Source organism: Chelmon rostratus, chromosome 3, assembly GCF_017976325.1.
Source record: "Chelmon rostratus isolate fCheRos1 chromosome 3, fCheRos1.pri, whole genome shotgun sequence".
In the NCBI taxonomy this organism is placed as follows: Eukaryota; Metazoa; Chordata; class Actinopteri; order Chaetodontiformes; family Chaetodontidae; genus Chelmon; species Chelmon rostratus.
In genome coordinates, this window is record NC_055660.1 from 25,638,763 (window position 1) to 25,653,275 (window position 14,513).

At 41.2% G+C, this 14,513-nt stretch overlaps 1 protein-coding gene across 8 annotated transcripts in view; it reads right to left on the reverse strand.

Moving 5' to 3' along the window:
• Positions 1-14,368, reverse strand: part of elf2b (E74-like factor 2b (ets domain transcription factor)) — an 18,407-nt gene extending 4,039 nt beyond the window's left edge. For 2 of the 8 annotated variants that reach the window (XM_041964825.1, XM_041964788.1), the window contains exons 1-5: positions 10,737-10,961; positions 6,293-6,460; positions 5,905-6,127; positions 870-983; positions 192-380 (exon numbers count right to left, since the gene is read on the reverse strand). In XM_041964825.1, the coding sequence (XP_041820759.1) occupies positions 192-380; positions 870-983; positions 5,905-6,127; positions 6,293-6,367 (601 nt within the window). In that variant the 5' untranslated portion in view covers positions 6,368-6,460; positions 10,737-10,961. Of the gene's footprint in view, positions 1-191; positions 381-869; positions 984-3,372; positions 3,579-5,904; positions 6,128-6,292; positions 6,461-6,996; positions 8,932-10,736; positions 10,962-13,977 lie in introns of those variants that run through there. The other 6 variants (XM_041964796.1, XM_041964821.1, XM_041964805.1 and 3 more) reach the window with 6 other exon arrangements.
• Between the last annotated feature and the right edge of the window lie 145 nt (positions 14,369-14,513).

Here is a 14,513-nt window from a genome sequence, read left to right on the forward strand (position 1 = left end):
TTGCTCCTTTTTTAAAGCTTAACTCCCTGCGGCCCACAATATGGTGCAGATAGTGGGGGTCTACAACTGCATGAAATAAAGTTTTGAACATTTTCATAAGCTTTTCCACAGCTTTGGACAACCGGGTTCACTTTCCTCACTACATCAGTGAATTCTGTGTTGGTGCAAAAACAAATATGCTTTCTGTCTACCTCTTCTCTTCCGGACAGGCTCTTGGCCGGGCTCTGGTTCTGGCTCTTCAAGCAGGGTGACCATCTCCACATCTTCCTCCTCACAGCACTCCTCTGTTGATATCTCCACCTCTGTCTCTGCAATCATGTCAGGACGCATGGCAGCGTGAAGGAAGTCCGGCGTCGCTACGCAAGGCGGGACAAAAGCTTCTGTGTGGTGGAATACAAGAGGGAAGAGTTGGAATTGTGCTTTGTAACTGCTTTGTGAAGTTTTAATTACAGTGTGGTTAAAATTACATGTTGTTAGTCATTAAGGATTAAAGCTCCTTGTGTGAAAGTAAAAGATAATAAAATGTCTATTTCATCACCTCTGTCCTTTACACCAGCTTCACAGTACCAGCAAGAGACTACTTGATTAACTAGTGCCTCCGGTGTTGGATTTGTAACAAAGATAAAGGAAACAGAGCTGTACAATTCCAAGGTTCCTAGGAAACATTTAATCTAGAATACATTACTTTTCGGCATGTTCAAACTATGGCATAGATAACAAAGCAGTGAAAATATCTGATCAACCACATTTATGTATTTAACCACACTCCTCCATACAGTTGAATACAATTACACTGCTTTAAGAATGAGACTTTATCAATATCAGCTTGAGGTGTAACCATTTCTAACCATTTAGTCAGAGAGTGTTACCTGGGCTACGGTCTTCTCTGAGGCTGGAAGGTGAATCCATGCGTAGCAGAGCCTCTGCAGCCTCAAAGGTCTTGTCAGAGCAGTGGATACTGGTGCCATGGACAGAGGCCTCCACTGAAACACACACACACAGAAGTAGTATAAAGTCTAGGAAAAATAAAATTACTTCTTGAGCTCAGTGGAGCCTGTTTTGCCTAAATACAAGAGTTACACTTTATGAATCCCAAGTGGGAGAACCGCTGTCCTGCTCAAGGACACTATAACACCTCTCCCACATCTATGCTAAAAAGCCACAATTTCTATGTTTACGTGGTCTAATTAATAATTCCCCAAACACATTATAACAAAATGATGCTACTGCACTGTTTTTCATATAGACTGCACTATTAACACAGTGTGGCATACGCTGCACACACACAAAGAACTACATGGCGCCCCCTAGTGAAAAGCTAATGCTTTGGGAGCATTATTTCGGTAATTTCAGTAGACAAAACATTCACAGTATGACTTGATCTAAAGCACAACCTTCAAAGAATGAAATGTCTTCTTTATCTGCTTGACATCAGAAAAGTTTTAGGGAGGCCAAATAAAATGCTTCAACTACACCTACAGCTGCCCTCCAATAGCAGCATGCAGAAATGTCACTGACAGGCTGCCAGAAGAACCCTAAATGTAGTCTTTACTCACTAAATCAAACATTGGCAAGACGTGGCACAAAAAGACACAATGCTATTTAAATCAAAAATGGGATTTGGTCTGTTGTAAAGGAAATGGTACATGACTCCATCTGAGACCCTGAGAAGGAACCCAGGGCACCTGCTGTTGTCAATCAATGGTGGGAAACACGAGATGCCGTTACACCGTGCCCTGTCCATGTTTGGCTATCTCACTGAGGCAACAGGCACTGCATAAGGAAGAGAAATAGGCTATCTTTAGATTGTTCACTCATTCAGTCCCTCCCATAAACAAACAGGACATGTCAGTAGCCATCACAGAGACCCTATAGCCTACAGAGCTTCCCTTGAAAACAGGCAGCCACGCTGTAATAAGACCACTAAAAAGGTGTGAGGTCAGAGAGCTGCAGCTTGGCTTGACCTACATAACCACATATAGGCACTTTGACCATTTCTGTCTATCCAGAATGTTATATGATGATATATGCTTAATTACTGAATAAAAGAAAATCATTAACACCGATTTTGTAACAAATGCGCATCATGTCTGGGTGGTAAATAATAAAAGCATTTCAATGTTTTCATAAGTGAGTAAAATGCCCATTACGAACCTATGCTACAGAATAACGGCACCAAGAGTAGCAGCGAGTCCGACAAAAAGTAGTGCTGACTCTGATAACTTCCGTGTTTACAGTCCTCATCCTTTCCCTCCAGTTCTCTTCGAAGAAGCTCACAAATCCTCTTGTCACTCAACACCCGCCTCGTATCCTACTGGCTCATTCTTCTATTAACAGCCCGCCCCCGGATAAACCTGATAGGACTTCTGCTGGCGTTTTAAAACAGCGCGCACACGATTGGACTACCGGCCAAGTCACTCAAGGAAACAGTCCGCCCTCTCCCATACGCAATGCTTCCGCCATCGATATGGGACAAAAATACTTTGAAATTTGCTATTTAACACAAGTAGAATCGACGCGGCGTTTACAAATATACACCATTCATCATGAACAAGGTTAACGAACGAGCGAATTGCACAAAATGAGTATTTGCAGGTCAGTATGGTCGATGGCTGAAGCCGCACTTGAAACAACTACAGGGAAGAAAGTGAGTGAACCAGGCCATCCCACGCTTCAGAGACTGCACAACATGATAACGGAAGCCATGAAACAAAAATATAAAAACCCCTTGCCCTGGAAACGCGCACAATGTGCTCACCACACAACAAAGATAAATTACAATACCAAGACCATTACTTTTCAGGTCTATTGGACTATTACTCAGGGACAATGTGTGAAGACTTGCTGCACACAATTCCCACAAAGGACGGAACTGAAGCCAGCCGTGGTAAAAGACTACAAGAAACGTCAATCATAATAGTAACAGAGTTGATATCTGACAGCGTGTACCAAAATTGTGCTAGTAAAAATAAACCCACATGTCCTTCCGACCCAGACAGCGTGGCAAAGACGTAGGAAAGACAACATCTTTACACTTCCTGGTTGTGCAGCGCCGATTTGCAAACCGTTATTCTAAATCACATTGCGAAGAGAAAAATCTGCTTCAACATGCAAAACACACTTCGTGCAGATAACTAACTGTTTGTGCAGACTGGCAAGCCCTGCGAAAGTTTTTCACCTCTTAAACTGGTTTTGATAAACCGTGTAGCAACGCCATGCAGGTTGCTACCAAGGTGATCACTTCCTGATTGCCCTCCATTACTTCACCACACTACTCAGCGGACTGAAGCGCAGCGGTCGAGGTTAAAAACACAACCAGTGCCTTAACCTTAGCTCCCGGGTCGAGGTTATAAGTACATAACGATACGTTACCAGCTCTGATGAGTAGATCGAGCTGATTTGCGTGTCCCTCATGCTGTGAAGTCGCCATGTTTTCCCCTTGCTGCAGATTCACATTGACTTCTCACTGAATTGTATAGGAAGCTACTAGCTCATATCACTCCGCCGCTAATGGGAAATCTCCTCAAATTCAACGAGACACATTACGGCGGCAGAAAGGTATCCCTCCGCCGCCGACACAGGAAATCCTTCGTTCGCCCTCCCTCATTTGCGTAGTGACTACGTAAAATAAAACTAGCGTGACAACTGATTTTGATTAAAGTCACTGAGCAAAAAAATCGAATTATTCCAGAACAAATTTGCAGTTTGACCAACGACATGAACCGTAAACTTAAACAAGACCGTATATTTAACCCACATCATTTCAAAACAATTTATACCACATGTTCTGTAATGTCTGTAAATGTTTGTTGCTGTTGAAACTATAGATTAGAATGACATCACTGGTTTAACTGTGATTTCTGGACAAGACAAAAGCACCAACAATGAATTTATTAATCTATTATTAAAGGTCCTTATCAATTCCATAATTTAAATGACTACTTTTGGAATAGTTAATTGCATTTGGGGAATTCTACTGTAAATTGTAAAAGTTTAAGTATAGATTATGGTAATTAATATATATCAGTCAAGATTAACCTAATAATTTAAAGTGCAAATAAATAACCATTACAAAAAAAAAAAAACAAGTGCAAAATACTCTTCAGGTTTGTGAGAACTTTGTGTGAAATAGAAATTGATGTCTGAGGCAAGACATGACCCAAATTCCTAGGATAAACTCGATTTCGGTTGACAGCTATACAGGATTGCTTCTTACTAATGTGCAGCACATGCAGCTTGCACTTGTGTAGTGGAAAAACTTTTTTGTGGAAGTGTAGTATCTGTTTCTACAGCATTTTCAAACTTTCTTTTTAAATCTCTATAATGTTTTTTTTTATTAGGCGTTATCTTTTGTCTCTTTGAGATTAAAAAGACCCAAACTAAGGCATTACACATAAAGACAACAATTATGTATTTATAGTGGGCCATTTTGAACACTGTAGTTTCTCCAGCTATCCATGGTGGTTGGTGCCCAGTACCATTCCATTTTCAGTCGTACTCCAACAAATCAATCACCTCATCTTTGATCTTTTAACAGCACATTTTTCATTTGGAACCAGGCTTAAAACTACAGCAAACTACGTACATATACTGTATATATATTTAAAAAATGTATGACATCCAAGCTGACAGAACGTGTAAAATAGGATAAAATAAAGATATGATGCAGAAACATTTCCTGACAATTGGGACAATTGGGACAGTATGAATGAATAAAGCTTTCATAAGGTCAGAATAATCTTGACTCCATCTTTCAGTCTGTGTCATATATGAACACTGCACTGGATTGGAGACTGGTCACAATTAATAAGGAATTAATGGATGATTACAGAGAGAATACTGGATGCCTTTCCTGTCCATGAAATAGTTGCATCCAATATCCACAAGGTGGCAGTGTGTGAACACAGAGGCCTGTAACCCTCACATCCTACTTTCCGACAGTGACGCTGGTGCTGGCAACAGAATCATATGACAAATATGCCCAAATTCAGCCAAACCCCAACGAACAATAGCAACACTTTCTAAGCGTAAATTTATGAAACCAATATGTGGACCTTGGAACTACATTCATGGGAACTCACACAATTCTCAATACATGCTCCAACCTCTGTAGTATACCAGAAAACTTTTTTTCGTTCACTTAAAAATTCATGTCAGGCTAGGAAGTCAGGAGTGAAGAGACAGAGAAAGCAAAGATGTTCCAATTAAACGAAGAGGTGAATAAAGCCAAAATAGCATTTCATCAGCATTTGAGAAAAAAAAAGAGTGAAAATTATGTTGGAAGGTGTAGTACAAAGAATGATTAAATGTTAACTTCAGTAGTAGGACATAGTCAGGGCAAAACCAACCTCCTTTTTTTTAGTTGACTTTCCACTGACTAACAGCTCTGGTAGTGGCACCAGCTGAAAATCTTGAAATACAAAATTCTTTACATCTGTGTAAATGTGAACCATGGCATGGATCTTCACGGTAAGCTCCAACTATCAGCCAGTTGGTTAAAGTAAAACTGGAATCATTAATGTGTCACACATCCAGAACCAACTTCTTTCTTCTAGAACATGCAGCCCAAATGTGAATACAACAGCAGGTAACAGTAGGTCAAATTTGTCTATTTGTCTAATAATTTAAAACCTTGGTGACCCAGAAGAAATGGGAACTGTGCATCAGCAATGGTAACATTATATAGAAAGCAAACATGAGTTTAAGTTCTCAGCACCTCAGATAAAAGGATAAAACAGGTTATGTCATGATCAAGGTTTGCACTGGGCATTCTGGGAGTGAGGTGTGTTACTTCTCGTAACTGTTTGATAGTCATCTGGTGCACTGACATACAGCGGCAAAAGGAAGGTTACGAGTCAACATTAAATTCAATTTCTAAAGAATTCAGAAATAGTTGTGTCTCACCTGCCTCCCCTTCTGTCTCCACCTCCTGCTCATCACCCACTTCTTGCATCAGGTAGATCTCATCCTCACATACCAGCACTTGGGCTGAGTAACCTTGCTCCTCAGTCAGGCTGGCACCGGGTACCTCCTCCACTATGACTGCTGGGTAGTCCTCAGCCTCAGCTTCACACTCTCCTTCGACCTCTCCTTCAAGCTCCAGGTCCACCTCACACTCTTCTTCCTGCTAGGGTAAAGGGATTGAGGGAGGGAAGAGAGCCGGACAGTCAAAAAAAATCAGAAGATTCAATTATATTTCAAGAGGATACGACAGAAATGAGAAAAGAAGGCAGGATTGTGTTGTGAACTGCTACTGCAGCATTATTTCTTGCTTAGTCTGTGTACGACCCACCTGCTGGGGGTCCTCCTCAGCTGTGACATACTCCACCACCATCCCACCAGTGTCGACCAGCACCACTGAGGTCATGACTCATGCTCCTCAGGGATCAGCAGTCACAGCCAGAGATTCGCCACAGCAACTCCGTCTGGTGGCCTCCACCAGTTTGGTGAACAAAAGCCCCTAGAGAGAAGAGGGGTGGGGCTTTGTTAAAAACAGTGAAGTCTGTGATGTAGCAATACAACATGACCAGATTTAGACAAGAGTGAGTTTGATGATGACAGAAGTCTGCCTATTTCCCCGTGTCAGGCCTGTCCTCCACAGTTGTTGTTGTCTAGATGACTGTGCTTGAGCATTTTCTGGTAGGGATCCCTAAAACAAAGAGTCTGACATTTCAACAAATATGCTTATTCGCTTTCTTGCCAATGTTTAGGGAGCTTCAGAGGTGTTGGTAGGTGGATTTTGTTACCAGGGGAGCGATTTCACCCTGCTCCCAGGCTAAGCTAACTGGCATGATATTCACTGTACAGACGTGAAATACATATATATGCTTTCTTGACATTTCCCAAATGGTCAAACTTTTAAAAGTATTGTGAAGTTAAGTTGCTTTACTAAAAAGAAAAGAACGCTTTGATCCAGCAATGGCATATATTGACTGCTCACTCAAGATTTTAACAACTTTACAAAATAAAAATCATCTATCTGTTATACAACTACACCTTCCATCCGTCCCAACTGTAGATCAAGACTTCATTAAAGGCGCAGATCTCTTGTATCCTGCAGGAAGTGCCTGTCTGCTATTACAGGAAGAAATGCACTGACGGGAAATCAATCCCCCAAACACAGTGAACAATCTAGGCAGGGCAGACTGGAGCACCACAGGGGCCTAAGTTCCTGTCCTGTGCTACTCTGTGGGGTGATAATAGGACATAATAGAAAGGGAAGGCAGACGCATGGAGAGACAGACAGAGACACACAAACCTATTCTTACTAGCATAAAAGCAGATATTCTTTATATAAAGAGTATAGAGGGTGGTTGGGTTGGGCTGTATGAGGGTACATACCATGCGATGGTAGAGTCATATGGTATGTACCACATGATAGAGTGGCGTGCAGATGACATTTCATGGAGTATAGCTGCCTCGTACTCTTTTCTGCTCGCCTGGATATTACTTTCCACTGTTTTGCTGACATTGTGGATACGTCCAAACACATGTAGTATTGAAATCAACGCAAAAACAGTCATCATTACAGATGAGCCCTCCTCCTGCAAGCTCTACCCAGGCACCACCCATCACCTGAACCTAAAACAAGTATTTCAAGTAAGTGAGAATGCGTTCTCATTTGGAACCTTAAAGCTTTGATTTTGAAAGAAAGTTAGTTTTACTGTTTTGAGTCTTGTGTTGTCTCATGTGAGGCAGCTGCTTTTGTTTTTTTGTATGGAGTTTCCAAATACAAGAAGAAAATAATCACATGTGATAAAGTATGATATGGTTATTTTAAACCATTTGAATTTACATAACAAGTATAAACAACAAGTAAAACACAACTATACTGTGATATATACTGTTACTGTGACACAAGATCACATACCATATTTTGTATTTTGTTTTTTTTAATTTCTCTATCTCTCTTGCCATTTTTCTTCCCACTGCTACTACATGCTGCTGTAATGCCCAAATTTTGCCGGCCTGGGATAAATAAAGTTTTATCTTATTTTATCTCTTATCTTATCATGATAGAAGATTTTGGCCATACTGCACACCCATAGAGGCTGGTGGGGTTTTTTTGGCATTTCCAAAAATACAAACGTGTCTCCTCAAACATATAGTAAGCTACAAACACTAGCATGTCAAGCTAACTAGCTAACAACAGTAGTAACCTAACCCAGTGTTACTTCCAAGGCCAGTGAGCAAGTCATACTACATTAGTTTGTGGGTTACGGGTTCTAATAAAAAAATATTATTATCATACTTACATAATACTAGCACGAACTATCTCTACCCTATAGTGCATTAACAATGCTGTTTCTTTATTTCCAAGTCTTCAAATCTTCAGCTGGTGAGGATGCTGACTTTTCTCTGGGTCATGCAGTTTTAGCTCCAGTCTTTTAGCACAATATCATGTACATATGTAGACAAGTGCATATCTAAGATCCCTTTACAGGGTTGTCAGACAGCGGAATAGTGAAGACAGCTGAAGATAATAAAATCTGGTGATAAGATGATAAAATCTAATAGCAACAGTTGTCATTTCAGCCAACAAAAATCAACATATGCCAACTAGAAATGAGAGGCTTGCTTTTTTTAATCGCTGTCAGAAATCAAGGACTCATTTTTTTCGTATATTACGAAGAATTTCAACCAAAAAACTGTGTGTGAGCAGAAAGCTAAACATATGTAGCAACAGTAACAAGGGGAGTGTGGCCTGGTGCACTTCATGCCATAAATGGTGAGGTGACAAAGTAGACAGAATCTGAAATTCTTCCTGCAGGCTCTCCACATTCAATCTTCACACAACTACTGCCATCATTTCTGATGTGGAAAATCAAATGCAACACCATGAATGAGCAGAAAGTGGGCATCGTTATTTCTACTTGTTGCTCACATCCCTGACCTCTCTATGGCAGCAGGCTTTCACCCCTGCATCAAGTGTGGACATTTAAACCAGTACTTAACACTTCTGCCTTAGACGTGTTGGTTTGACACTTTTCATGGATGGATGGATGGATGGATGGATGGATAGATGGATAGATGGATAGATGGATAGATGGATAGATGGATAGATGGATAGATAGATACTTTATTTATCTCCAAGGAGAAATTTGCAAATTTGAAGAAACTCCTCACAGTACATCTGCCCTCTTATACAGCCAACAGAGCCCACCCTCTGCTTAAACATAATCCTGCGCAAAATTCTTCAAATTCTTCTGTCCACACAAAGACAAGGATTAGAAATAACTCTTCCTCACTGCCACTTCAATATTTCCATTTTTTAGTGCAAAATGAAACACTTTTCAAAATGAGCAGTACACAATGTAAATTCAATTCATGCAGGACCTAGAGCACTTCTAATTTTGTACAAAACTTCTGACCATACATCCTCCAACATGGTGTGCTTGAGGACATGCTCAGTTACTCTTACTGCTGTATAATAGATGAGCCATGCTGTGCTGGTGTGCCTTGTGCTACTGAGACCAACATGATATCGGCTCAGATGGAGAAATCCTCTGTTCAATTATTCAGTAGCATACAGCAGACACTCATCTACAGAGCTGTATGTTTCTGAGGGGTTGGGTTGATTCAGATTTGCAGTGTGCATGCAGGGGTATTGTTTAACATGTGACACATCCCTGGGTCTCACAGAAGGGCATATAACTGGCATGTGCTGCTCCTGAGTACCAGGAAATCAGGACAGATTGAGAATCAGCTCCCTTCTAAATGGAAACTTGTTGCGCCTGTTGTTTCTTGCATTTTGCTCTCTGGCACAGAAATAGCCTAACCAAAGAAAGGTGTGCTCATGTGTTGCACTACGTGCTGTTATTTAGCTGTTAAACTGACAGAGGTTATTATGCAAGAGTTGGAAATTGAGACACACTGGGCTTTTGTAATCTACCGAGCCCATCTAACTCCTCATCAGAAAGTCAATCAGAAAAAGGTTGAGTGAAAGGGAGGCTCAAAGTGCAGAGTCCTGTGTGTAGTGCCTGTATGTGTTCACTTGGTCAACAGAATGATCTAGCACTAAAATGACAGCATATGTCAGAATGAATCAGCCTGGCCAATATTCTTGCATTATATCTCTTTAGTGCTATTCTTCTAATTTTTCTCTTTTTGTTACTTCTCTATCCTGTCTTTATTTTCACATACTAAGATACTGAAAAGATAATCTCATGCGCAGGCACACACACACACACAAAGCAAAGACACACAAGATCTGTTGGGAGTCCCTCAGGCAGGTTGCATCGACTCAAACAAGTATTACAGGACCTGCTGGATGACTGCGAACACGTGGCTCCTTGTCGCTTCTCAGCTCAAACATAAATGAGTCAAGGCTGCATTATTACAAATTCAACAAACTACTATATTCAGAAATTATCATCAAATACCTGTCACATTACAAGCAAAGGAATTCGTTGGTCCAAAGGTTAACAGCAGTCAGTCTGACCTTTGCGTTCCTTACAGTTTGCCACAAGTCATGTTGGTATTCCAATAATTAAAAATATTTCTGGTGCAATGAAAGAGGATAACAGCTAGAGCTACATGTCTCACTGTAAATGCGTCAATTCAGTTCACTTTTAACTTTCGATTTCCAGGAGGAGAGCAGACGAGCAGCTCGATCCTTTTACAAATGTTTTTCCACTTCACAGTGAGTCAGTAGCAGCCGCGAGACTTCACAAGATAGAGCACAGTCATCCTGACAGTTTTCAACACAACACATTGAAAAAAAAGTCAAAACTTGCCTTGCCACAGAAAAGTTGATGTGATTCAAAATGCAGGCTTGCATTTCCACTTGGCTACTGCTTACAAATCCACAAATGACAAGGAGGAAAATGGACAGAAGAGACTGGTGCTGTCTTGGCATTGTAAGAGAAATCAACAGAAATCAGATATCAAATCCTTCTCTCTCTCACACCTCTTCTCTGTCCAACATCCATCCATCCATCCGTCTATCCGTCTCCTCCTCTCTCTCTGCCTGCATGCTCACTGCCTGCCTGCTGCCTGGGTGGAAGGAACCTCTCAGAGCCACTCAGCACTTCTCAGACCCTGCCCTGAGCTAAGATCACATGACAAGGGTGGGACACACACGCGCATACACACACACACACACACACACACACACACAGAGTCACATGATCTTTCAACAACAGAGCTTTTGTTCCAAGTAACTGGGGCTGTTGGTAAAGAAAGATACAACGCCCTGCCTTGTGCCCTGCCCTCTACCAACACACACGCACACAGATGACAGAACCAGAAAATACACGGCAAGTATGACCTCAGGATTGACTCGACTTCCACCTCTCTCACACACACACACACACACACACACACACACACACACACACACACACACACACACACACACACACACACACACACACACGTTCCAGTAAATCTCAGTTGCTACAATGATACAGTCATGAAGTAGTGTTATAAATTCTCTGCAGTTTTATAGTGTCACATTTAATCATTTAGTCATTCAATGATTGGAAAAGTATGCCTTGTGAGATAGCGTTTTTGGGTCATACATTCCCATTGCATTATTTACATTTTCATGGTGTATTATCATCTGTTGACAAAATATGCCAGAAACTTTCACAGCTTGTCCTAAAATGTTGTCTTGCTTAATATCCCGACACTGACATAGAAGCACAACCAAATTAAATTCACTACACTCTCACATTTCCAACACCATAAAATGTTCTAGATTACATCTTTAGCTTTGGCACGTCATGAGACATTCGCAGAGCTACAAATAAAACACAAAATGTGCAAGTTTGGTAAAATGAGCATTTTACATTATATTAGGCCTGAAACAAGGAGTAAATTTATCAATTAACTGATTGAGAGAAAACTATTTGCTAACTACTTCAGTTATCTTTAAGTCCTTTATCAAGCACAAATGCCAAATATATGAAGGATCTAGCCAATCAAGATTTCTATTTCTCTGTTTTATGTCATTGCAAAATGAAGACCTTTTGGTTTAGAACCGTTGGACAGACCAAGCAATTTGAAGTCGACACTTCAGACTGTGGAGACTGTGATCAATAGCTGACTGATTCTAGTCAATGAAAAACTAATAATTAATTGATTAACTGATATCTAAAAGTATTGTTTATTGCAAAGTTGTTGGAAAGATAAATCGTTGCCTGCTGGTATTTAAAATATCAACATGAACAAAGTTAACTATCCTTTTGTCAAACTGTGTCATGAAAAATTTACGCATTAAGCGAGGAAGTTGCTTTGCTGTTCCCACAAGACATGCTTACTGCATGAAACCTTAGTGGTGGTCATGTGGTGGTATTTGACAAGATGGGACCAACTGTTGTTGTTTATTTTGATCTATTACTTCTTATATTGGGTGCATGTTTCATTCAAAAATCCTATAATATGTTGCTAGATTTTTTTTTGAATGCTGTGAATGCTGTAAGGCTTAAAGAATGTGATTATTACAGAGCTGATCTTAACCCTATGAAGAAATTCCTGTGGAAATCACAAAGTGACAATAAAATATCAATGATGTGACCATCAACCTCCCAGTGATTGTATTCCCTTTTACACACAGAACATTCAAGACCAGCATTTGGGACTCACTGATGCCCCCCACCCCCCATACATCTCTGTGGTACAAATGCCTGCACACAGTGTCTGTATCTGTGTCCTCGACAGACCTCGACAGAACGTTCAGGCACAACTGAGGCCGCCCAGTGGAAACCTTCAGACAACAGTTCAATGTTAGCTTGGACTGCAGGATACACTGGCTGAGCAAAAGGCAGGCTAGTCAATCATTTATGTACGAGCACAAAGCACACACACGTCAGTAAAGCTCACACTGGAGACAGCGGGGTCAGACCTCTGAGAACTTGACACTACTTGACCACACACAAAATCAAAGCTGTAAATACCAGCAGCCATTAAACCATACTGCAGATCAGAACCTAAAAGAGAATACTGTGTTACAGTAGGAAACCAGATGATGCTAAGTTACAGTGTCTTCAAAGATAAGCACACAGGGAAGAAGAAGTTAAAAGAGAAAACTAATGAATGTTTTGTGTTTTCTCATCCATCAAACACAAGTTGAAGGTTCAATTGTTATGCACAGATAACTATATGATTAGGTGGCTGACAGAACGTTAACTGAATCTAAGCAATCTTAAGACACTTTGAAACCTAGCTAAGTTTGACAGACATTTGTCATTTTCTGAACTAAATAATTAGTAGTTAAAACATAAACAAGGAAAATAAATAGTATTATCACTTCCCAAATATTCCAAATCACACTTCCAAAATAAAACAAATTCTATGTCGAAAGGTAGTATTAGGAGTAAAAGTAAATACATCAGTTATTATCTATTCGATTATTTCAACAAGCAAGAAGAAAATGGAAGAAGCTACAGCATGACACCAGAATCAATGGCCTGCTTATCACCGCCTCATACTAGGTTACAGGTTACAGGGTTAACTGCTCTCCTACAAAGCCAATACAGTTTCAATGTGTTGTATGTTTACGGTCATGCGTCCTGACATGGAAAGCAGCGAGGCTAGTCTCAAGTCTCAAGTTAATTAAGAGTACAAACCCTCACTGCATAACGCAGCAATTTGCAATGCTTACAAATGTCAAATCATCTGTGGTGGGACAGCGCGGATTCACTGTTGCTTACCTTTGCAAAGCAATGATACTTTTGCTCCTCGGTGCAGCTAACCACATCACTGGATTATTAGCCAACACCTGGCATCATCTACATACAGCTCTAATTAGCTCCATTAGTATGCCGAGCTGCTCGTTAAAGTCTGCGGTATAAAACGCGTCATTTTTGGCGACACGTCGCGCGCACGAAGCAAACGGAACAGAAACTGAACACTGACATGAACTTAGCTAACGATAGCACGCTAAGTTAGCACTGTGACAAAAACAAGCTGACAGAAAAGAAACACAACAACCCGTGTGGCTAACGCTGGCTAATGTCAGATCAACTCACTCACCGTCAAACTCTTCACTTCGCTCTTTGCTGGTGACCAACTTAGTTGACCGGCAGGAACTTGACGTTAGCTGGCTGGCTAATGAGAGTTTGCTGCGTGTGGGGGGTGTGTGGGTGTGTGTGCGTATCTGTGTGTGACATCCAGTAACCTCTCCTCCTCCTCTTCGGACGGCTTCCTCTGATCCCGCTGCCGCTGTCGACGGGCTGGAGAGTCCCCCTGCTAACGGTGCGGCTAGCTAACCCGACGTTAACGTTAGCTGTCTGTATTCACGGTGGGGAGTGCTGGAACCTCCAGACGAACGAGGATAGACCTGGGTGCCCTTGGTGTTTCATGTGGAGCAGTCAGTGGCTACAGACGCGGGCGTCGGGGCAGGACAGACAGCTCCTGTGCTAATGGAGACTGTCGGTTGTCAGTTTTACTCTCCGCTCGTGCAGGAAAATAACACTCGTGACGTCACGCCGTGCCATAAACAATCAGAGCTCACCAGAGTAAACTCATCCATCTCACTGTGATTTGTTTGTAAACTTTATTTCTTTGTT